This window comes from Spermophilus citellus (assembly GCF_964194105.1).
Source record: "Spermophilus citellus genome assembly, chromosome: 1".
Classification (NCBI taxonomy): domain Eukaryota; kingdom Metazoa; phylum Chordata; class Mammalia; order Rodentia; family Sciuridae; genus Spermophilus; species Spermophilus citellus.
In genome coordinates, this window is record NC_138182.1 from 164,332,028 (window position 1) to 164,358,604 (window position 26,577).

At 32.9% G+C, this 26,577-nt stretch overlaps 1 protein-coding gene across 3 annotated transcripts in view; it reads right to left on the reverse strand.

Moving 5' to 3' along the window:
- Positions 1 to 569: 569 nt before the first annotated feature.
- Positions 570 to 26,577, reverse strand: part of CCDC112 (coiled-coil domain containing 112) — a 30,138-nt gene continuing 4,130 nt past the window's right edge. Inside the window, exons 2-11 of one of the 3 annotated variants that reach the window (XM_081298198.1) lie at positions 19,827 to 19,948; positions 15,644 to 15,765; positions 12,360 to 12,449; positions 10,612 to 10,687; positions 9,858 to 10,248; positions 7,374 to 7,790; positions 5,881 to 5,976; positions 4,642 to 4,760; positions 4,400 to 4,435; positions 570 to 721 (exon numbers count right to left, since the gene is read on the reverse strand). In XM_081298198.1, coding sequence (XP_081154324.1) covers positions 4,405 to 4,435; positions 4,642 to 4,760; positions 5,881 to 5,976; positions 7,374 to 7,790; positions 9,858 to 10,248; positions 10,612 to 10,687; positions 12,360 to 12,449; positions 15,644 to 15,765; positions 19,827 to 19,948 — 1,464 coding nt within the window. In that variant the 3' untranslated portion in view covers positions 570 to 721; positions 4,400 to 4,404. Of the gene's footprint in view, positions 722 to 2,443; positions 4,436 to 4,641; positions 4,761 to 5,880; positions 5,977 to 7,373; positions 7,791 to 9,857; positions 10,249 to 10,611; positions 10,688 to 12,359; positions 12,450 to 15,643; positions 15,766 to 19,826; positions 19,949 to 26,577 lie in introns of those variants that run through there. The other 2 variants (XM_081298197.1, XM_081298199.1) reach the window with 2 other exon arrangements.

Here is a 26,577-nt window from a genome sequence, read left to right on the forward strand (position 1 = left end):
CTAAACCTAATTAAAGTGGTAGATATAAACATGCTTTTTATGTAATTGTGCACACTACAGAAGTTGAGATTTACCTAACTTTCTTTGGAATGACCAGAATCATTTAAAAATTAATGTATAAGGCTGGGGGTCCAGCTCAGTGGTGGAGCACTTGCCTTGCACCATGTGAGACCTTGGGGTTGATCCTCAGCACCACATAAAAATAAATGAATATTGTGTCCATCTACAACTAAAAAAAAAATAAGTAAATGTATAGTCTTCAACTTACCAAAGTTTGACGAAGTGATTTTTCAATAGAAATCATACTTTAAATTCTGACACCACCTCTCCACAACCCAGCTTAGCAATATGTAATAGGATACTCTCCTAAGGCTGGGCCTAGGGTTGGGAGGCATAGTCAGTCAGGACCAACCAACACTCTTAGGGTATTAAAATACATAGTGTAATATTCATAGTAGTGCCAAGCTAGTATGTATCAAATTAGGTGTATTAATTGCATTAAAAAAGGTTTATTGGAATGTAATACTATCATAGAGCACTTATATATATATGCACTATACTCACCTTACACATAACTTACATAATCATTTGTGAGACTGCATTTTTTTTCTTTCACAAGTCTTACATATTTAACACCTGTGTCCAAGTGTCATCAGGAGTCATTGTTGCATCAATTCCCAACAGCAAAATAAGCTCAACATATTCTCCAATCAACCATATACTAAAGACAGAAATAAGGTGGTTCATTTTTCAAAAAATGGGGGTTTAAGTTACCTCTACTATGTACTTTTTCCTTTAAAGATTCATGAGGCAGAGGCTGGGGTTGTGGCTCAGTGGCAGAGTGCTCACCTAGCATGTGTAAGGCACTGGGTTTGGTCTTGAGCACCACATAAAAATTAAATAAAGGTATTGTGTCCTCCTAATATATATATTATTATTATTATAATATATATATATGACTCATTCATGAGACATTCTTGGGAAAGAGAAGGATCAAGTCTAAACAGCTTCTTTAAAATTAACTTTCTTATTAGAAATTTGGGTATACTTTTGTTAGCTTTCTTAGAAAATATTTTATTTAAAAATGTGCCTAATGGCTGGTGTTTTATTTATTCAACAATTGAAGGCTCCTTGAATGATTTTTGCTACTATTAACTACTTATTTACAGGCATTCCTGTATTTCTTTAATAAATAATGCATTGACAAACAGCATGATGGTCCCAGTGTTGACCTTGGTGCTTTGCTACAAATATAGAGCTCACAGTCCCTGTTCTTCAGTTATGACAGGAGTTTTCACTGTTATTACAATTAAGATCTCTCACACACATGACATACAACACATACATAGATACCTGAAGATGTTAAAAACTGAATCACAACACTGATTTAATTTACTAGAATCAACTGTGCATGCTCTATACATGATTGGCAATTCTCATCAACATAGTCCTTAAATTAGGGAAGCCAAATATTTCATCTTGTTCTTAAGCTCAAGATCTAGCAATTTAGTATGAAATTGAAGTAAAAGGTTGCTATGCTGGACTCACTGAAAGATATAATACATCTCCTAAGTAAGTAAAAGCCTTTTCATGAGTGACTCTGACTATACAAAATGTTTGGTATATGCACGACAGAATCTTAACTTCCACATAAAATGCCACTGTACATAATTAGCTAAGTACAGATAGCTCAAATCTTATGACACAGTATCTATAAATCAATATTATTTAGCCATTAAATGATAATGTTGAAGCCAGGTAGGGTGTCAGTGCATACCCAGAGAGTTGGTAGTCTGAGGCAGAAGGATCACAAGTTTGAGGCTGGCCTAGATGACTAAGAGAGACCCTGTTTCAAAATTAAAAATAAAAAAGGGCTGGGGATGTAGCTAAGTGGCAGAACGTACCTGGGTTCAAAAATCCCAGCACCAAAAAAAAAAAAAGTAAAAATTATGTGGAAAATATGTACAATGTATTAAGTGATATGTGTCTCCATGTATCTGTTGTAAAATACATATAGTTATATTTTAGAAAACTGTTGTCTTGGAATTACAGATGCTTTGTAACATTTCTTTAGTGTTTTCTTTCTAAACTTCTTATTAATATACTATTTATTTATTTATTCTAATCAGTTATACATGACAGCAGAATGCTCTTCGATTCGTTGTACACAAATGGAGAATTTTTCACTTCTCTGGTTGTACCCAAAGTAGAGTCACACCATTCATGCAGTCAGTCTCATTCCACCATCCTTCCTATTCCCATGCCTCTCCCTTGCTCCCTTTTGCCCCACCCAAAATTCCTCCACTCATCCCATGCCCCGCCCCCCATTATGGATTAGCATCCACTCATCAGAGAAAACATTCGCTCTTTGTTTTTTTGGGATTGGCTTACTTTTGCTTAGCAAGATATTCTAACTCCATCCATTTATTATTAATATACTTTAAACCAGGGTAAGAAATGTATATTTGACATCTCATCAATGAACCTATAACTAAATACATTTTAGATTATGTTTATCTACATTCTTTTTTTCCCCAGTGTGAGGACTGAACTCAGAGCCTTGTGTGTACTAGGCAAGCACTCTGCCATCCTACATTCTTTATGCAGGGATCTATATAACAAATTCCTCATTTACTTCAAATTCAGTCAGAAAGACTGATTTTCTTCAGAGAAACATCCATACTTTATTAAAAATAAGTAAATAAGTAGGTAAATAAAATAGAACAGGGTTGGGAGTATAGCTCAGTAGGGAAGCATGTGCTTAGCATGGCTGAGGCCTTGAGTTCAATCTCCAGCGCTGAAACAAAACACCCCAAAATAAACAAAAGCCACAAGAAACACATCAATCAGAATGCTTAGCTTAGATGTAGGAAACTGAATGCTGCATTTGTGTACAACAAAAAGCAATGGAAGAAAGATTTACTTTTATGTATCTTGTAGCTGGTTCAGTTCTGTTGTTAAATTCCCTATCTTTCACATTTTATTTTTGAACTACTTGAAATCATCTAAAAGACTTATGTGGAACAAATAATATAAGTACAATGGACATTTCCAATTAAAGATTGTTTGAATTGGTTTTCTCATAAATACCAATAACTATACAATTAGAATTCTATTTGTAAAATTTGGAATCTACATACTTTGAAATATTAACTGTTATACTGGAAAAGGTTTTGACCACTATGAGTCATTTAGCCCATCTGTAACAAATTAAAATTAAAAGATACTTTAAGGGCTGGGGATGTAGCTCAAGAGGAGGCACGCTCGACTGGCATGCACGGGGTGCTGGGTTCGATCCTCAACACCACATAAAAATAAAATAAAGATATTGTGTCCACCTAAAACTAAAAAAATAAATATTAAAAAAAGATACCTTAAGATAAAATTATAAGAAACAACTTTTGGTAGTTTTATGAATACAGTAGGTTCCCTATAAGATGAAAACTAATTAGGGTTAGGATCTAAGATTTTATAATATGAAAAGTTGAATTCAGTAAAATTGTGTTTTCATTTATAAAGTTTAGAAATTTAAAAATAAACTCTTTGGACCAATATATTTGCCTAGCAATTTTGAAACATTTTAAATGCTACCTAAGAAAAAAAGTATTTTAAAGCTGGCTTATTTCAGATGATATTTAAAAAAAAAAGTTTCTATTTTGAGGCAAACAGAGCAGAAATAAAACTGCATTAACCAGTAAGATGTGAAAGACACAAAGATTTTATAAACATATGAAGTTCAGAAAGAGTGAATGGCAATTGGGAATAGCTAAAGGAAATCAAAAGGATGATAGCAATAATATAATTAATAGGGAATTTGAGGTGCAAGGTATATTTTAAAAGTATTCTCTATATAAAACAATGCCTGCTTCAAACAAATACAAAATGTTTATTACACAAAAATGTAATAACTGACAAACTACCAATCTGTTAAACTTAGAAAAAAATACTAAGTTATTTCATAACTCTTTAAAAAAAGACACTTTATATTTTTGTTACTTAAGCTAACTTACTTCAAAGTTATAAAAATTACAAAATTTTGGCTTAAAAAATGTCTATGATTACCCCCAATTTATTTTGCTACACATGACAAAAAAAAAAAAAACAGAATATCTTTGAAATGTTTTGAGTATTTAAATGGAATAAAGATTGAACATAAACTTATTTAAATAACTTTTACATCAATAATAGGCCAACATACACCTTAAATGTCCTCTTAGTAGAAGCAGGAAATACTAATGACAATGCTGCATGAAACTTAAAAATATCTCTCAATTCACGTACAGCACAATAATCAATCTGGTTAAGCTAGTAATATTTAAAGAATATGGTTAGTTATTCTCTTAGTATAACTGAATATGCTAATATCCTCAAAACATAAATAGCAATTCAGTTATCTCACATTTTCTATATTCCTTGTCTCCAGGTTGGAATAGCCCTGTGAAGAAAAAGAGAAACGCAATTACAAATACAAGAAAAAAATTTAAAGACCTAAACACATCTAATTATATGTTAACTGCTAAAAATGTGTATAGATTTACTTTATTAACCTCATAACTAAATATAATATAGAAATTGTATAAAATATAAACATGCAGCTATGAAATTTCTCTAAAGTGACCATCCCTTCTAACCCCTTTTTACCTATGTGGGATATGTAGAAGTGGCCCAGAGCCTGTTGGTCCTATCTTTTTGGTTCGCTCTTTCCAACCTTTGGTAGGTTTGTAAAGCCTAGAGGGATCTCTACTAACATTATTTTCAACCTGTAATCAAAAGCAAGATAATGCCAGTTAACTTATATGAACTAAGTTTGTATTTCAATGAGTAAGATCCTTAGTAACATAACATAAAACAGTTTTAAAAAACATACTTGATATCAGCTAAATGGTAATAAAACTGTTAACCTGTTCAGTAAACTTCTAAAATAAAATTTGGACTACAGCAATTTACTAATAAAACATTAGTCTATTTTTTTAGTTCTATTATTTTGTTCTTTTTCTATTTTTTCTCTTTCTACTATGAGAAAAAATATAACTTTTTATATAGCTAAGTTTAATATTGATATAGCCAGACAATAAATTTATGATAAAGTGAATCCTCTGCTTAATCCTTAGGGGTCATCAATGTCTTTAGTTCTGAGTATTACCATTGAGATTCAAAATGCTCACAGCTGCCACAAGTATAAAAAACAGGTTCATATAGAAAGGATTAAAAGAATAGCAAGTAGGAAGAGAGAGATTTCAGGGTGAAAGAAAAGGTTACTTAGAATGATAGAGGGCTGGGGTTGTGGCTCAAGTAGTAGAGTGCTCGCCTAGCACATGTGAGGCACTGGGTTCGATCCTCAGTTTTAGGTGGATACAATAAAAATATTGTATCCACCTAAAACTAAAATAAATAAATATTTTTTAAAAAGAATGTAAAATTATAGAATTCAAATGATAGTTTTAAAATCATATGCCTATGTTTTCTAATATATAAAGAAGAAAATACATATGATGTCAGTATGCTTATAAACCAAGGAATTAAGATAGGAATGGGAGGGGAAAGGTTGATCAATGAATACCAAGTTATAGTTAGGAGCAAGCTCTGGTGCACAGTAGGGTAACTGTCAATAACTGTACATTTCAAAAAGTTAAAAGAAAGGATTTTCAGGCTGGGGTTGTTGCTCAGTGACACAGCACTTGCCTAACATGTGTGAGGCACTGTTTTCGAATTTTTCAGTAGTTTTGTCATAAAGAAATGCAAATGCTCGAGATCGCTGTTTAACCTTATTTAACTTTACAGAATGTATATATGTACTGAAATAGCACGTGGCACCCCATTAATAATTTTTACATTTTCATGTAGTTTCTTTAAAAAGAAATTAACCTCAGTACAGAGTACCTTTTCTTTTAATTTTGCCATTCTTCTTTGTTTTTCTGCCTTTTCATCTTCCTTTGCCTGTCTGTCTAGAATTTTCAATTCAAGTTTATGTAAATCCTAAAAAAAAAGAAAAAGATTATATTAAGAAAATGAGATTAACCTGAATTTGTTTACAATTTAGTTGTTGGAAAATAAAATAAATTACCTTAACTATCAATACTCTTTCAATATTAACCTTTTCCAACAAAGGCTAAAAACTTTATTTGTTCTAAACATAACTATAACATGTACATCCTTTACGTATATTTTTAGGTGTCACTTTAACTTGTTTCACTTTAAGGTTCAACCTAAAATTCCTTCTCTCTCTCTCTCTCTCTATATATATATATATACACACACACACACACACACACACACACACATTTAGTTGGAGACAAACACAATACCTTTATTTTATTTGTTTTTATGTGGTGCTGAGGATGGAACCCAGTGCCTCACACACACATGCAAGGCAAAATGCTCTACCAACTGAGCTACAACCCCAGCTCAAATTCCTTTTCTTATAATACCTAAGTTAAGCCCATTTTCATTTATCAATACAGATATGTCTAGTTTTAGATTATTAGTTTTCTTTTTTCTAAGTCTTTCATTATGTGTCCTACTTAACTTTTTGGGGAGTGAGAAGGCATGAAATCTTTTATTATTCAGAAAGAATTTTATAGGTAGACTAAAAAAATGAACTAAAATTTCTAATATGAATGTATTTGTCTATTATTTATCTTTATACTTCCACTATTTTTTGCTTTATTAATGTTGCTGCTATATATTTTGATGCACATGATAATGCATAAGTTACATGCATAAGTTGTATCTTACTTGCACCCTTTTGCATTTTAAAAACCCTGCTTTGTCTTCATACTTTTTGGACTGAATTCCACTTTGTCTTTACTAACATTTTTTCTGGTATATATTTGTTGAAAATTACTTACAGTCCTATTAACTAGCAATAACCTAAGAGTTTTTTAACCCATTAAGTCCCAAGGTTTCAATTCTGCAAATATAATTTCATAAGTGGTATATTTGCTGCTTAATTTAAGTTTTATAGGCGTTTCACATCTGGGATGATGAGACAAAATAGAATAAGTATATATCAAGTATCTACAGTACACCATGCTGTTACACTCTTCCAAAATGCTATTCATGGTATTCCCTCGACTAGGAAAGATTTCTCCCTCTAGAATCAACCCAAGCATCAACTTCTTTCTAACTCTCATAGCTGTGGGAAACATCCCTGTATCCACCTCCTAAAGTTCTCTGTCCATACCTCAATCATTGCACTATTTACCACTTGACAGTGGAATCTCCTAACCCACTAGATGTTAGATAGCATGGCTTACTTATTTTAGTATGGTAATGTGAAGCACAGGTTTGATATATAAGACTTTCTCAACTTTTGCTTAATTGAATCTTGAAATAATACTTCCATGTATTATTTAGGAAATATATTTACTCACTCTTTCTTGAAACCTGGAAATTTCATCAGCAGCAGTTTTCCTTTTTTCTGCCTTTTCTGCCTTTTCTCTTATCTCCTTTTCAAGCTTCAAAACTTCTTCCTGTTCTTTCTTCTGCTGGGTATAACTTTCTAGTAGTAATTTTAGTTTAAACTGGCGTTGGCGTTCTTTCAGCTGCTTTTTCTCTTTCTCTTCCTCTTCTTTTAATTGGGAAGAAGCACATTTCATTGACATTTCTATACTTTTCTGTTTTTTCCAAGCTTCAACTGCCAATTTCTGTTTCTTTCTTTGTTCTTCTTTTTGCTTTTGATTATCGTCTGGTTTATTATGAAAGGGCACAGGTATGTTGTCTACCTTTTCTTTTAACTTGAAAATTTCTTCCTTTTTTTGCTGCTTTTTACTTTTCCAATTCTGAATAGACTAGATAGTTAAAAAAGAAAAGACAGCAAAAGAAAAATGTTTACTCTAAAGTAATCTAAAATACAACTACAATTCCATCTTTCTAGAAAGAATAACAATTATAGGATGCTGAGTGCTTAGGGTTTTAAGTTCTGTTTTATTTGAACCAATAAATTTATTTTTCTACTTCCATTTAAAAATATTACCATTTTAAAACTCTGACTAGTAGGTCATTCTTTTGGCCTTCCTTTTCCTGTCTATATCCTTAGGTTCACAAGGACTGTACTTATTCTCCTCTTTACCTGCTCTGTTTTCATGGGCAACATCCCTTTCCTCTAATCATTTCACTTCTGCTTACAAATTCTTTTTCTAGAATTAGCCTACATTCTGAGTGATTTTTTTCCCTGGTCAAATATCAGAAGAGGAAAAAAAATGAGGTAGTTTAAGAGTAAAGAGCCCTGAAGTCAGACTACCTGGAATCAAATCTTGTCTTTGCCATTTACTAGATGTGACCTTGGATAAATCACTATACTACTCTGTTTTCATTTTGCTCATCAGTAAAGTAGCAGATGGTACTTATTATGCATGGCTATTGTGAAGACTAAATAAGGCAGTATCTGGAACCACAGTGCTTCATAAGTGTAAAAAAACAAATAATAAAATAGTTCAATATCTGTACATATTGGTTATGGAAAGATTATTTAAAATTCTAATGGTCTTCTCAATGCCACATAGGATATAACTGCTGCATTATCTTCCCCCCAAGTCAGGAAACCATTGTCATCTCATCATGTACCATTCATTCATTAAATCCATATGGAATGTATATTATATACAAGGCAATGGGACAGTATCCATAGATGATTAGACAATACCAAATACCATTTAGTATAATGCACTCAAAGTGACAATCCGAAAAAATATCCGAGATTCATGACAATGTAAATCAATTCACTTCTGCCTTCAATGAGCAAATTTTTTTATGGAAAAAAAATCAACTAAATTAAATAATTTGCTTACTGGGTAACTGATTTTCATGCAATCACCTTATCTCATTGTAAACCAGTAAGTTTACAAACTAATATCCAATTCATGGACCAAGTTTGAGCAGCATTATTCTTGGGGAGATACAATATGAGCATGCCATAGCACATCATTAAAAAAAAAAAGTATAAACAACGTGTTAGTGAAAGTGTGAGGAGGACCACTATGTTTGGGTGGACAAGGAGAAGGCAGCATCTGCTCTGCACAGATTTTGATACGCTGAGCATTGAGGACAAAAGAATAGAGGCACATAAAGTAAGAACAATGTACTGGAGGGCACTGAAAAAGTTCAGAGTATGTCTGAAAATGGTAAGTTATCTTCATTCACACAAAACACAGGCTATACTAAAGAAAGTGGAAGATAGAAGTGTTAATCTTCTCTTGAGTCTCTAAAAATGACTTACAATTCAAAAATATTTCTTAAACTCCCTGAATCAATCTCCCTACATGCATTTAATTTAAAGGGTGGGGGGACAATGACAACAACAATGAAAAATGTAGCTATATGAATCAATATTTCCTTGCTGCTCCTTAGGTGTGTCATCTGTTGAACAGACATGCATTTTTTTTTGTTAAACAAAGCAAGTTAATGTTCATCAGAGCTGAAGGCTGCAAAAACAAACAAAAAACTTCAAAGAAACTTTTAATACTTAAAAGTACTTTCTCCTCTGCTTTCTGATTTTCTATCCAAGATAATGTGGCCTTTGCTGGTAAGATGATTTTCAAAAGTCTGGGTAGATCTGAATTATACAGTTCTAGGAAATGGACACAAAGTGTTTTGCCTACAGTTATTAGTTTTAATGCCCCTTGTGTAGTTTCTTAGGGGTAGAAATGTTTGGCCTTGAGGAAGCCCAACTGTAGTTCCATTACTTAGGTAAAATTATTTCTTATTGGCTCAGTTTCATCTTCTGTAAGATAGGGTAAAAACAACTACAAACATACTTAACAGGGTTGCTACAAAGTTAATAATAGTTAATGACAGTTAAGTTTAGAACAGTGCCTAGAATAGAGAAACATACAATGAATAACAGCTATTATTATTACCTCTTTTTTTCTTTCCTCTAAAGCCAGAAATTTTTGATACCAATTCTCATGCTGCTGAACTTCATCCTGTGTTCTTCCTGGAAGGTATTCAAGAACCTCTTCCACAAATGCTGGCTTCCCTTTATGTTTGTTTCTCACCTTTACAAAGTTCTGGTGATCATAGTCATCCCAACCCCCTTGTCGCCCTCCTGTTTGCTGAAGGAATTTTTCAAAATCTACCACTTCTTCTGGAAGAGTACTTGGTATCACTTTGTCTACAGGAACTTTGCTTGAGATTGCTCTGAAAGCTTTCTCTGTTTCTGAATTACCCAAAGCCCATAAGTCAATTTTTCTTGATATGGCATTCAACTCATTATTCGTTGTTTTCTCTTCTTTAATAAGCTCTTCATATCTAAAATTTTAAAAAGTTTGAAGATAAAAATCAAACCATTTTAATATTCCAATTTCCCTCAAATTCAATTATTCCTGATTCTTCATATCGTCTTCCCTAATTGACATTATTAACATTCATAAATCTAAGCCTTAAGTTTCCTCAAAGATAAAAACAATCTTTCAATTCTTATTTGACATTTTATAGTGTCTAAATATGAATGAAAATTTCCTAAATAAACCCTAAGACAAAAGGAGAGGTTTTATATTGCTTTTGTATAAGATTCAAATACAAACAATAATATGGTTGTATACAACAAACTAGTGGTGAGTTACTGAAAACTAAAGGTCCGTGATTTTATATTAAAATGACCTTAAAACATACATAAGTCTCTGTTCTTCTTTAAAAGTATTAATTGCATTTTCAATTTCTTCCATCATTTCTCTGAGCTTTTCAACAACTGTGAAAAGAAAAAAAAAAAAAACAAAGCCATGAACAAATTATTTTGTTATATTTCAGTATAGCTGAAAATTAAGAATTTTGTCTTAAAAATTAAGACAAAAAAGTAGAGTGTTTCCCTAATTTAAAGATACTTCTTGGCCTAAGGAATTAATAAACCTTTGCTCAAAAGTAAACTTTTATGATTGCAATTTTTTTATTACAAATAATTTTCCTATGCATCCATAGCATTAAATGTTATAATTAATATTAGTTTTTACAAAAAAAATTCAAAACATACTGTTGTTTGACTTGCAGTTTTCATTTAATAAAATTTTGCAGTTAACAAAATATTGTGATTAACTTTTCACACACATTATTATCTCATTTTTTCTGTGTCTATATATGGCTACATCTATTGTAATTCATTTAATCCACTCTCAAATTGATATTCTTTTAAATATATATAATACCATAGTAAAAATCCTTGCATATATATTTTAGCATGCTCAAATAAGTGCTCTTAGAGAATAACTGATAAAACTTGAAATGCTAAACAGAAAAGTTTACAATATGCTAGATACTGTCATCTTGTTCTTCAAAGATGCTATACCAATTCATTGTTTCTGAGAGAGCCCCTTCCTATATACTTTTAACCATTTCCAAAATGAAGCAAAAATTTATCATCACTGATTTAGCTGACATTTTTGTGATCATTAATAAGCCTGAGGATTTTTATATGTATTTTGAATTCCTGTATACCTTATAATCTTATGCTAATTTTTCTATTAGGTTGTTTATCCTGGTTGCTCTAATTCTGGCATTCTACATATATTATGGATGTTGGCTTTTTAATTATATATTGTTAATACTTTTCTAATTTGTTTATCACATTTGCTTATAGGTTTAAGTTTTTTTTAAGTACTTTTTTCTTTATATTCTGTTCTTATCCTTCTAAACATAATATGATTATAAATATGTTAAACCATGTTCTATTCTAATATTTTTGGTTTTATTAAATTTAATGAATAATAGCTACACTCTTCATAACACCATGAGAACTGAAAAAAATGAAAGTTTGAGTAATTTTCCTAAAATTTAAAATTACATAACAGATGACAGATCAAAGGTTTGATCAACATCTGTCTTAGTCCATAATCTTGAGCACTTTCCTTTATTGCTTTGAACCTTTGGAAATCAATGTTGATATAAACAAGGAGACAAGGATACGACTTTTTCCCCTAAAACTAGCATTTGCTCCAATACAATTGAACCTTTTCTTACATATTTGAAATGCCTCTGAAAGGTAATTATTTCAAAAAGCAAATGACAGAAAAAGCACTAAACCAGAAATCAGAAGTCAGCCTTATTTTCCCCCTTAATTAACTCAATCTAAACTACCTGTACCATAAGTTTTCTACCTTACAAATGACAATAATATAAGGTATTCTACCTTATAATTTTTAAGGATTTGATAGCACTCTAAGGATTAAAAAAATAAAATAAAAAAATATAAATGCCAGATACTACAGTTCTCCAAAATGACCTTATCAATTCCCAACCAATAAAGTAGGTATAGCCTCATTAACGCCAAGTAGGAAAATAGACATTTCATATTAGAAAAGTATAAATTTTCTAATGAGCAAGAGGAAAATATTAATATATAAAAAACTCTAACATTTGAATTTACTTACAATCAGGTGTAGGCTTCACATCTTTTAACTGATACTGAAGTTTCTTCACATTGTTATGTATTTTGGCCAATTGTTGCTGGATTTTTGCTCCTGTAAGGAAGAAATACATATTGTAAAATTACGTTGTGACAAATGTAGTTGCATTAGGATTCTACACATAAGACTGATCACAATCATTTAGCAAAAGATAGTGAAGAACAATTAAAGAATAAAAGATGTTTATATCAAAGTCATCTGAATACTTTAGGTACCTTTTCTCTAAATAAAGCATCTCTTAATTTTCTCCAATATTTAAAAGCATAGTGTGTTACATTTTATTATACATGTGTGCCAAGGAAATGTCTTTTTTTCCTTCTGTGGAGACTGAGTTATTGCACATTGTTTTAAATGCAAGATTAGAAGCTTAAGCTTAGCATGTTTTGTTCTTTAAAATAATTTTTCTTTCTTTCTTTTTTTGGTAGTGGTGATTGAACCTAGGGGCACTTTACCACTGAGCTATATGTCTAGTCCTTTCTATTTTTTATTTTGAGATAGTGTCTTGCTCAGTTGCTGAGGGCCTAAATTGCTGAGGCTGGCCTCAAACTTGCAATACTCTTGCCTCAGTTTCCCAAGTTGCTGGGATTACAGACAACACCAATGGGCCTGGCTAAAAGCATTTTTAAACTTATTGTAATTTATGGAAATAGAATTTGCTCTTAATTATATTGTGGGAATACTAAAACTGTCTAGCCAGTACTAATTCTATGGATACTGACAAACTCCTCATTGAGGTTTAAATTCATCTAAATGCATTTTCTAAGACAAAGGTGAGTGATACTTAGTAGTGTCACTGTCATGCCCCTGAAGAGGTCCCTCAGGTGCCATTAAGTGGTATCTATGATTCAGATGCCAAGCTCAACCAAAGGAATATCCTGAAGTAAAATGTTAGGCCCAGAATAAAAGTCTGGAAAACAGGTTAAGACCATTTTCAAATGGTCTTGATCAGTAGTAGAAAGACTAGATTCTTCTTTCATATTCTTTTCTGAAGTAGTAATTTTCTTTAATACTTATTTTTTAGTAGGCTTATGTTGTAAATATTCATATTCATGGATACATATTCATATAACAATAGTATTATTATTTTATCAGCATTGGGTACTTTATGCACCCTCCTCTTTTTGTTTTTACAACTTTGTGTGTGTGTGTGGGGGGGGTACCAGGGATTAAACTCAGGGGCACTTGACCAATGAGCAACATCCCCAGCCCTATTTTGTATTTTAGAGAAAGGGTCTCACTGAATTGCTCCGAGTCTCACTTTTGCTGAGACTGGTTTTGAACTCGTGATCCTCCTGCCTCAGCCTCCATGACCACTGGGATTATAGGTGTGCACCATCGTGTCCAGCTGTTTTTGCAACTTTTGATAAATGAGCATGAAATATCAAAAGGCTCTGTCCTTAAAGGCACTCTATTTTATTTATTTGCAATGTTGGGATGGAACTCAGGACTTATATATGCAAGGCAAGCACACTATAATTGAGCTATGCCCCCAGCCCTGGCAATTACTATTATTATTAATATTATTAATTTTTAAGTTTATCTACAGTCTTAGAGCCAGGACTAATATCCAGAACAAGGCTCCGAATATTTATATGGCTCTGTTCTATTTTTTAATTAACATTTGAGTGTTCCATAAAAGACATTTTATCGCATTTATTTTATATAGTCTTGATCACTATTGAAACTTTAAGTCAAGAAACTTCTCTAGTAAGTTTAAATAATTAGGAAAGAATTTTTTGTTGTTTTATTAGCTTGATCAACTATAGCAAAAATCATTACAGGGCAAACAACCTTATTTTATTTATCCATTTGGAACTGATACTCTGCATAGCCAAAGAACAACAAAATATAAATTCAGGCTAAAACTGAGGCATGGATATTTGTAATAAGGAATAGGTATTTCTGAGCTATGATCTATAAAGTTGAAGTTTCTAAATCTTTATACTAAAACAACCCATTCCTTCCTCTCTTAGGTATGTATAAAGTCTTAATAACAAAAGGCAAAACTATAGAAAAAGGGAAAATAAAAGATAAAAACAAAGTTGTCTTTAAAAAGAGAAAACCAAGCGGCCTTTTAAAATGCACAAATTGAGATACTCTATTTAAGAACATAATCAAGGGGTTGGGGTTGTAGCTCAGCTGTAGAGTGCTTGCCTCAAATGTGTGAGGCACTGGGTTCAATTCTCAGCACCACATATAAATAAAAAATAAAGGTCCATCAATAACTAAAATGAATAAAATAAATAAAATTTTTAAAAAAGAATATAACCAAGACATGAAAGATTAGCTTCCCACTTGCCTGCAAAAAAAACCACTAAGAAATATTAATGAATATTAAATCAGCAAAGTCTAAATTTCTGTATGACTCAAAGAAGAGAGAACTGGAAAAGTGCTCTCAATATTAGATCCTGTTGTCATTCCAATAGAAGAAAGGGAATGATTTGTCACTACCTGACAAAAGATGACTTCTAAAAATAGTATAATTTTGTATTGTGGAAGAGAAAAGTTAGTTATTAGGAATTTATTTTAATTGGTGATAAGAGAGTACCATGAATAATCTAATCTCTACATAGTAAGTCAACATGTTATAAATCTTAGCTAATTGATTGATAACCATTATTTTTCCTATAAGCAATGCTAAATAGCTTTTAAATAGATTTCTCAACATAAAAATTTAACTTTACAGGGTATTCTCATAGAATTCTTTAAGCCTAGCATTTACTATACAGCTGAAATGATTAATTTTCATAACCAACAATAGAGCATATTCACCATAATCTATAAGGCACTTTCTTACATATTATCTCTATCAAGGTAGAAATGGTAGGTTTCAAAGTGCAGATGAGGAAACTCAGGTTTAAATAACTATGTGACATGCTCTCCTCATAAAGTATAGACTGTAAATTTGCTATTACTTACTGAGTCCAGAGGTCAGTTTATAATGCCAGGGTGATGAGCTAAGATCAGATAGCTCAGGAACCAATTTTTTTTTCTTTTCAGGAAATTTTAATAGCATTTACTAATTTGTCAACCAAAACACCAAAACCCTCTCTTTCCTATCAAATTGAAGAAATATGCTTAGAAAACAATCCAGTTAGAATGACTAAACAGTGACCTCAGAGAATAAACACATGTCCCTAAAAAGACAAACTTACTACCAATACAGTCAATGCACAAAGACAAAGACAGGGAAAAACTATAACTTTATTTCACTCAACAGTCTTTAGTTTATCATGAACTCAACTTACTTTCTGTTTTCCTGCTGTTAATCAATTTATTTTCCAATTCTTCCAGCATACTATGCTCAATTCTGAAGTCACTTCTCTGGTTGTAGAAATGACTGTGTTTATCTTTTTCTATGATAATAACTCTTTAGGAAAAGAAACAAATGGTATAAATATGATTTAAATATATTTTAACTGTTTAAAATATGAAGACACTCAAAATAGATTAATTCATTTAAAAAGAATGTAATTACTTAGATTAATGAGATTAAGGAGTCAAAAGAGTAGATAGGAATAAGTTCAACCAAAATCAACTGTATTGAATTGTTACTTAAATTATAAAAATGATAATTTAAGAAAATGTGGATATATGAATTTCCTTTGAAAATACACAAGACTTTGGCTATGGATTCCATTTCAATCTTGCTGGGGTCTGAAAAGGGCTGTCACTGCTTTTAGTAGTAGATACTGTTAACTCTGTATCCTTAGCCAAGTCATTAACCTCATTTGATGTGACTCATTTCATGGCTAACAGGATTAATAACAGCTCTTTACTACCTAACAGGGCTATAATTAACATCAAATGAGATAAAGTATGTGAGGGATTTTTGTACAATATATAAATATGTACTATGGAAATTCAAGTTACTGATATTAATACTAAACTTCAAGAGGTAAACAATCTACAAAGACAGGAAATTTAGTATATTTCAAGGATATTGTCTTCATTCATTACAAAGCTTCTTTCATCTTATTATTGCTCTTTGGACTTAGTCCATCTATCAGTAAGGAGTTCTAATTGCTAATTTGAGCCCTTGGATAAAACAAAACAAAAGATATACTATTAAGAAATTTTTTTTTGATTGGGCAAAAAAATGAATTTTGTTAATATTAGTTTTCTTTCTCTTACAAAGTGGAATATGAATATCTCTTCCTTAATCCTGGATTTAATGAATGTTGGGGTATCTCTGGCCATTGACTAATTTCATATAACTTGAGGGGCAACTATCAGTCTTTTCCACCTTGCTACACAGAGAAAAATTTACTATTTATGAGGCACAATAGGAACTGCCCCAGGCCCTAAAGGCAGAGGGGATTATATCTCAGCATGTGTGTTTAGGAAGCTTGTGCTGTTTGTCAGAGGAGGCAAGAGGTGGAACAGAGAAGTTGAACAGACTCATTCCACATGGCATTTCCAACAGATTGAGGGTCACTACTGAAGTCCTGTGTGTTAAGAACTGGGAATCCCATGAAAGCTCTGGATGGGGAGCAGGGATAATATTATGATCAAATAGAAACGTCTGCCAAGGACATAGGATACAATATGATAGTGAGTTACATGTTGCTATTGCTAGACTAGAAATACTACCGTGTAAAGACATTCAAAATGTACTAATGGCGACAGATTGCTAAACATATGAAAAGATGTTTAAACTCAAATTAGGAGAAATGCAATTAAAACTGTATCATAAGAACACTGCATATCTATCAGATTGGCCAAAAAATCACAAGTGTAAATAATATATTCTAATGGTTAAAACTGTGGGGAGACAGATCTTCTCATACATTATAAATTGCCTATGGATGGCAATGCAACAATATTTACCACATTCATGAATTCATATACCTTTGACCCAGCATTTTCTCCTAGGAATTTATCCTGAAGATATACTCACACATGTGCAAAATAATGTGGACCTATGAGGATCCTGCAATTAATTGCAGCATTGTTTGTTTACAATACAACTTACACATCCAAAAATTTAGGACAGGCTAAATAAGTCATGTTACACTCAAATGCCAGTATATAATGCTGCAGATGTCCCATGTACAGAATAGGAAACCTCTCCAAGAAGACACTCTTTATAACAATGTTTTTATATAAAAATGTCAAACATGCCCACAAGTAAAGAGTAAATTGTCCCCTCATTTACACTCATGATGTGCCCCTCATAGCACTCTGACTCAGTAATTTTACCTCTCCTTTCATCTATTCTTTCTTTCCTTTGCTCAAGTATTTTAAAGTAAATCCTCTATGCAGTTTTTCTCCAACATACTATCATGTGCATCTCTGTAAATTAAGGATATTTGATATATATAACTACCATGCCATTACGGAACCTGACAAAATCAACAACTCCTTTTTGTCTAAGATATACTCTGAAGTTAAAAAAACCAAGATGCAAATCAGTATGTAGAGTATGCTACCATCTACATAAAAAGGGACAAATGTGAATATATATTTCCATTTCCTAATAAACACATAAAATCTGTGGAAGAATAAACAAAAAAATTAGTACTACTGGTTGTCTGAGGGGAGAGGAACTAGGGGTGAAACTGAGACTTTCTATTGAGTACCCTTTGATATTGTTTAGAGTTCTGAGACATGTGAATTTATTTCTTACTCTAAAAATAACAGAATGATGAAACAAATTGTTTTTTCCTCAGTATTCAAGAAGAATTGAATAGAAATACATTGAGTTGCTGTATTATAGACCTTAACCTTTTAGTGGACATTATGCCATCTAGAGATAAATACAAACCAGAAACCCTAACTAGAGTCCAATTCTACCTAGAGTAATGCATTTTAGAAATAAATAAATAAATAAATAAATTGTATTTTCTTGAATTCTTGGTATTACAGAGATGGTATTTACATTTTTCAAATATATTTTATTTTATAGTATAATAATAAATTATATTATCATTAACCAATGTGAACATGCTATATATTAGGTTTTCAGAACATATCCATCTGACACACATAGTGTTTGAACAACATTTTCCCATTATCTTTACCCCTACCCTTCACGCCCACCTCTGTTATCTACCCCTCTGGTCTGTTTTTATAAGTTCAACTCTTTTAGATTCCACACATAAACGAGATCATGCCATGTACATCTTTCAGAATTTGACTTGTTTCACTTAGTATAATATGCTGAAAGAACAGATCTTACATGCAAGTGCACAGTAACTATGTGAGGTGAGGAATATGTTAATTAGCTTGATGGTGATAATCATTTCACAATGTATACATATATCAAAACATCATGTTGTATACGTTAAACATATACTATTTTTGTCAATTATAAAGCTGGGAGGGAGACAAGTATTATATAAGGGTAGTAAGAATTCAATCTTCCAAAGCTACAGATGGTATAACTTTTCAAAATTCAAATAGTATATTTTTTTCACTGGTAGAATTTCTGAAGAGAATTGTCACTAATTCTGTTCCAGAGTCTATTCCTTACAATAGTTTCCTTTTCTTGAGTTCTTTGGTAAATGGATAGTGTCTAAATTCAAAGCAGTATATTTATAAAAAACTATAGAGTAGAATGGGGCACTTTGAGTTCTAATTATCACCATTCTTCATAGTTACATCATGATGCTGCAGACAACAATGAATATTCAATGAATATCACTGCTTCTTCAAGGAATAAATACATATAGTATATACTAACATTTAAACAGAAACATAAACAGAAACTTCTCAATTTCATCATAATGTACAGAATAGATCTGAGAGGAACAGAGACCACAAGTTATTTTTTAAAAAAAGTTAACTCAAGAGTATAGATTTTTCATGAAAACTAGCCACTGCTTTCCTCAATGAGATATACTGACAACTCAAACAGGCTTTCCTGAAGAACAGCACTGGTAATTAAAAAGAACAGTGGCTTTCAGAGTGGCTGAAGCCACCCATAAGAGTCACTAAATCAAACATTTACCAACTAGATAACCTATGGGAAGATATTTACTCTCTATAATCACCCTTGTTTGCAAAATAGGAAAAATAGCAATTTAAATACATGATGTTTATTTATAAAGCACTTTCATACATATATATTTTAAACTCCCTCAAATTATTCACTTATTCAAAAATGTTTACTGAATGTTTACCTGCAGTTGTAAATTGAAAAGGTACTCAATCTGTTTATATAATATACAAAATTTAAAGAAGAAGCTGTTTTGTTTTCCTTAAAATAAAAATTGAAAGTGGTAAAAAAAGATAAAACAATTCCACTTATAATTTTTATATTAAATATTGTATTACCATCTGTTCATTCATACCGGCCACTTTCTTTGTTCTATTTAACTGGTGACTAAAATTTTCTAATAATATGGGATTTAGCAGGTGAAATTGAATTAATTTTATATTGTTCATAATAAATTGACTAGTACTGTTATTTGGACAAAACATACTTACTGATTTTTAAATTTTTCTGCTGTGCGTATGAATTCTGCTTTCTTAGTCCGACTAACTTTCTGCTTCCAATTTTGAAGCTGAAAAGGACGAATTCCACCCGAAGTACTAAAACAGCCATCATTCTGTATAAAAAATAACAAGAAGTTATCATCCATACTGAAAGTAGTAAGAAATAATGTGAAATTATTTTTAGACACTAAACATCAAATACTGGAGTTTATTGAGTTCATTTTAAGGCTAATCTAATTTTTTTAAAAATACATTTTGTGGAAGAAGGAATTTTTATCTTAAAATGATAAATTAATAATAATAATAATAATAATAATCCAGAGATTTTTTACAAAAAAGATCTAATTCATTTAGTCATTTGTCACCTATAGACTGAACACTATGTATGCTATGACAGGGGCAGCATTAGACACTAGGGAAACAATAATGATCCATCCTAATAAACAATAATGATCCATCCTAATGGCCCCTCCTTAAAGTCTATTGAAGGGAAACAGATGTATAGAGAAAATATGAAACAAGCAATAAAAACAAATAAAAATGCACCAACTGTGATAAGTGCTATTAAGGAACTAGTGTTAACATGGAAAATATTAACCTAGGCTTGCTTTTCAGTTAGAATAGCTGCAGGGGTTCTATTTGAGGGGGTGACATTTAAGAAAGAATGCAATCAGCCATGCTAGAAGCAGCATGGAATGGTGTGCCAGGTCTACAGAGCAGCTGTGCAAACTTGCAAGAGCTGGAAAGACTTTGGCCAGTTCAAGCACAGAAAAGGCAATATGACATGAGATTAGTAAAGGTAGGGGGCTTGATGGGAGATGAAAGTCAACAGGGAGGTACACGCCAAACACACAGATGGGTTAGGTCACTGAGTGGATTTTACTGCAGGGTTTTGAACAGAGAAATGCATGGTAAATTTAATTCTTTAAGAAAAAAATTCTGGCTGTTTTGGGGGAATAAATCGGTGGGAAGTGTGAGGGTGGGTGAGGCACGAATGGAAGCAAGATCAGTGGAGTAGCTGATGAAGCAACACAGGCTTGGAATGAGTGTCCAGGACTACCCAGGTGACAGAAATTAAAAGAAGTTAAGAACCTTAGATTTATTTTGAAGGTATAACCAAAAGGGATTGTTGAACAATGGGATGTGAGAGATTAAGAAAAAGGGAAATATAGGTTCTATATTTCTAAGAGCAAGAACAAAGTAAAGAATTTAGGAAATTGCCGGGTTTCTGTTCTCGAGATTAAAAGGCTCAGGGGTCACTCTAGTTAAACTGGGCTAACTGGGCTGCACGAAATAACCACACAAGAGACACAAATACCTTTTTCTTTGGGGTTGCTGTGACGGCTCCTCTGACCTTAAGGGTCCACAGAAAGAGAGAGAGCGAGAGCACATGCTGACCCCTTTTATTGAGGAGAAGCTATTCAAATGAGGCAAGGGGTCAGGTTTCAGGGGGCTGAGTCTATCCTCATGATGTCCACTGTCAGCAGGCCGACTGACACCTGGGTAGGCCACACCCAAGGGCACAGTAAGAGGAGGGGACACACACAAGGCACTTCCATGGAAGATTCTATCCTAAACAGGGCAAGGGGTTATATTACAAAGGAACAGGTGAGCATAGCTTCACCCATGGGGCTGTAGCAAGACACACCCATTTCTGTGACTGAGCGCCTCAGCACCCAGCTGGGGAGTGTAACTCAGTCACCCGTAAGGTTGGCCTCCCACAGGAAATATTTAAAAAGTTGAGATATAATTCACATACCATAAATATCCATTTAAGACATACAATTCGGTGGTTTTTAGTATATTCACAAAGTTGTGCAACCATCATCACTATGTGGTTCTGAGATATTTTCATCATGCCAAAATGAAGTATTATACCCATTAACAGTCACTCCCCATCTCCCTTCTCCCAGCTCCAGGCAAGCATTAACTTATTTTCTAACTATGAATTTACCTATTCTGGCTAAATGGACTCATACAACATGTAGCCTTTTCTGTCTGGCTTCTTTCGCTTAGCACATTGTTTTCAAGATTCATCCATGTGGTACCATGAATCTGTGCTCCATTCCTTTTTGTGGCTGAAATGTGATGCTTTATACAGATCCACCACATTTTGTTTACCAACTCATTGGACATCAGCTGATGGACAATTGGTTTCTTTCTACTATTTGGCCAATACAAATAATGGTACCATGACCATCTGTATGTGAATTTAACTTGCCTATTTTTGTAGTACCGGGATTAATCCCAGGTCCTCAAACACGCTAGTTAAGCACTCTATCACTGAGCTACACAACCAACCCTTTCAATTCTCTTGGGTAAATAGCAGGATTTCTGGCTCATAAGGTAGCTCTATTTTTTAATTTCCCATTTAAAAATCTGGGTTGAGGGCTGGGGATATAGCTCAGTTGGCAGAGTGCTTGCCTTGCACACACAAGGCCCTGGGTTCAATCCCCAGCACCACAAAAAGACAACAACAACGACAACAAACAGGTTGCCCTTTTATTGTTGAGTTGGAAGCATTCTTTTTATTTCTGAATGTAAATATCTTACTATATATGTAATTGGCAGATATTTTTCTCTGAGTTATCTATTCATGTCTTTAGTAATGCCTCTGATGCACAAGGTTTTAGTTTTCTGAAAAACTGCCAAACTGTTTTCCACAATGGCTGTATCTTTTACATTCCCACTAACATGGCATAAGGGTTTCAATTTCTTTGTACCCTCACCAACTCTTGCTATTATCTGTCTATTTTATTTTAGCCATTTTAATGCCTGTGAAATAGCATTTCACAGTAGTTAATCTTTGATTAGTTCCTAATGACTAATGATGTTTCACATCTTTTTCATATGCTTATGGGTCACTGCTCTTGAGGAATATCTATCTACTTAAATCTTTTCTCATTGTTTTAGAAGAAAATAACTTTAACTCATAAACAATAATATCATGATTGGTTTGTGGCCACACAAACATTTGCCCAGTCCCCAATTTTATACCATCTCAATGAACTCTATACATTTGGAACATCCTCTTCCATTGCCATTCTGAAAACTTCATATTTTCACTACCAGTTACATTTTTATGCTGAAGTAATTTGGTCATCAGAGCTGATTTTCTATCTCTTCAATTTGAATTTCTTGATTAGATTAGTCTACTGCAAGTCTGCACTGCCTCAATACCTCACTGAAATCATTACAATGGCTTAACATTACCTTGGTTCTAGGAATAATTCCCAAACTATTTTATCTCATAAAAGCAAATGCCACCAAATTGCTGCTGTTGTGCTTGCTCAGTTCCCTGGACTCCTGGTAAATAAGGTCACACTCTGAGGGCCCAGCATTATTTCTTCCATTATAGTCCTTAATGATGGTTGGCCCTATGTGTGCTGGACAGCAGTGTACATGGCCTCACCAAGCTGCAGTTACCAGATGGCATCAAACTTTGCCGGGAAGTGCAGTATCAGGGGAAGTCAATATTGCTGGTAGCAAAGCTGCTGGTACCACCCAGGGAGCAGCTCTCTTCTGAAGGGTCCCCTGGCTGAAGGGCCACATGAGAAGTGTGACTTTCGCTGCTTTTTCGTGCAGCATTACATATGCAAAGAGGCAGGGTGGGGGTGGGGGGGAGCCTGGGGTTGTGGCTCAGAGGTAGAGCACTCACCTAGCACATGCAAGGCCCTGGTTCGATCCTCAGCACCACATAAAAATAAATAAATTAAATAAAGGTATTGTGCCCAACTACAACTTAAATAAATAAATAAATAAATAGTGGCATAGAGTCTAAAAAAAAAAACAAAGAATCTAGTGGCTTCTGCCTTTTCTCCTTTAAAAAAAAAAAATAGGCTACATGTCATTTTATTGTTGAACTGTTAGAGCTGCTTACGTATGTTCATTTTTATGGAAGGGCACTATTTTAGATTGAGCTCCTACACTAAGTCCCCAAAGACCAGACCAAACCAAAATGGAGTCATTTATGCTAAGTGCTGCATAATCAAACTGAAACTCTAAGGAAGGCAGTAGATCCTCAAACAGACTACTTTTTCCTAACATTCACAGCAGCCAATCAGAAAGGCTTTACCAGTCTTCAGGGAGTCAAATAAGTAAGTCCTCTTCAACTCTCACAAGAAAAGTAAACTGAAGCAACCTGATGTTAACTAATATGCTTTTTTTCTCTTGTTTTCTAGTTCCCACCTTAAAAAAAAAAACAATAACAACAATGGAACACTGTTCTGTGAAGCCCTGTGAGAGTTCTTATTTTGTTTTATAGAACAAGATACTGCTCCAATTCATGAATTGCAAATAAGTCAATATGATCTTTAAACTAGTTGTGCAATTTTGTTTTTAAACCTATATTGTAGACATAAAACCTTTACAAATTTGCGAGTATTTTCTCACATTCTCTGATTTGTCTTTTCTTTTTTTGGTACTAGGAACTAAACTAAGGACCATGTGCATGCTGAGCACACGCTCTATCATTGAGCTGCACCCCCATGCCTCTTCACTTTCCTGATAATGTCCTTTAAGGCACCAATTTTTAAATTTTAATGGAGTACAATTTATCTTACTTAAGTTTGGTTTGTGCTTCAGATTTCTATAGAAGAAACCACTGCCTATTCAAAGGTCATGAAGATTCATGCCTATGTTTTCTCCTAAGAGTTATATATCACATGTTGGTCTCTATTTGGGGTTATTTTTCATATATGGTGTGAGGTAGGAGTTCAACTTATGTATGCAGATATCCAATTGTCCTAGTACCATTTGTTGAAAAGACTATTCTTTTCTTACTGAATTGTGTTATTGAAAATCATTTTTCATGCCCACAAATGTAGGTTTATTTCTTGACTCTCACTGATCTTTATGTCTATGCAGTACACATTGGTTACTGTAGCTTTGAAATAAGTTTCAAAACTACAAAATGTGAGCACTCCAACTCTGTTCTTTCTTCTAAGCTGTTTTTACTATTTGGTAAATAATACCTTGCATTTTCTGTATGAAATTTAGGATCAGCTTGTAATTTTTTTTTTTTTTTTTTTTTTTTTTTTTTGCAAAAAAAGGGCAGATGGGTTGGATTCTCTGGAGACTATACCATTCTTAACAGAATAAAGTCTTCAGATTCATAAACATGAAATCTCTCTTTATGTAGGTCACCTTTAATTTCTTTCAAAAATGTTTAAAGTTTATACTTCTTTCATTAAATTCATTTCTGTGTATTTACTCTTTGTGATATTATTGTATTTTTGGTCATTCCCTTACTCCCTGTCTCAATATGTGACTGTTCTCTCCCTCTCACACATGCTGTCATGATGCCATCTACCACACTGTGACACAGGCTGGCAGGCCCTTAGGAGAGGCTGGGGATGACTTATCTTGAACTTTCAGCCTCCAAAATAGTGAATTAATTATAAATATTTTATTCAATAAGTACCTAGCCTCAGGCATTTTGTTAATGGCAACAGAAACAGAATAATATGCCCGGGGTTTTTGATGTGCTAATCTTATTGAGGATCCCTCCTAAGTATTCAATTGCTTCTTGGAGCTTTCAAAATTTTTCTTATTTATATTTGAAAGTTTTGATGAGCTCCAACAATGTGTTGGTTAATGTTTTTCATCAAATCTGGGAAGTTTTCTGACATCACCCAAATATCCATTTCTTTGTGTATATTTTGCTTCTCTGTTTCCAAAATTCTCATTATTCATATTAGTATGCTTAATGGTATTCCACAGATCTCTGAGTCTTTATTTTTCTTCTTCTTCTTCTATCTATCTATCTATCTATCTATTTATTTATTTTTCCTATTCTTCAGTCTGGATAATCTGAATTGACCTATCTTCAAGTTTGCTGATTCTTTTATTTGCCAAGTAAACCTGGTGTTGAGTTTCTCTAGTCAAGTTTTCATTCAAGTTCTTGTACTTTAACCCCAAGATTTCTATATGATTTTTCTTTGTAATTTTTATCTCTTTATAGGTATTTTCTATTTGGTGACATATTATTCTCATATTTTCTTTTAGTTTCCTTTAGTTCTGTGAATAAATTTAAAATAAATTAGTTGAGTCAGGTGCATTGGCACACCACCTGAAGTCCCAGCTACTTGGGATGCTAAGGTGAAGAATAACTGGAGCCATAGTTTGAGATGAGCCTAGGCAACACTGAACACTGAAATGCTATCTAAATAAATAAACAAATTAATAAAAAGATAAAATAACTAAATATGGAAAAATAATAAAGTAACTGATATGAAGTCTTTATCTAGTATATCCAGTATTTAGTCCTCCACTTTTCTGCTTTATTCCCCTGTGTGAACTATACTTCCTTATTTCTTTGCATGTTTCATATTTTTGTTGTTGTTAAAAATTGGACATTTACAATAATTAAATGTGGCAACTCTGAAAACAAGATTCCTAGGATTTGTTTTGTTTCTGTTTGTTTACTCACTATTCTGAATTATATATTCTTTGTTGGGTATAGCACTTAAATTTGTTTGGCTAGCGAGTTGTCAGTAATAAGTGGTCATAAATTTCCTGAAATGCTTTTAAACAATAAGTCCTAGTCTTTGCTATCTTTGGGTGAGGGGGTCTGTTTGCATTCTGGGGCACACCTTTAATATTCAGGCAGGAAGTTTACAACTTTACCTCAGCCTTTACTTTCTTTCTACATAGAACTTCAAGGTCAGTCAAAGATGAGAACTCAGGACTTTCTCAGATCTATCCTTCCCAGTGTGATGGTGCAGGCCTATAATCCCAGTGG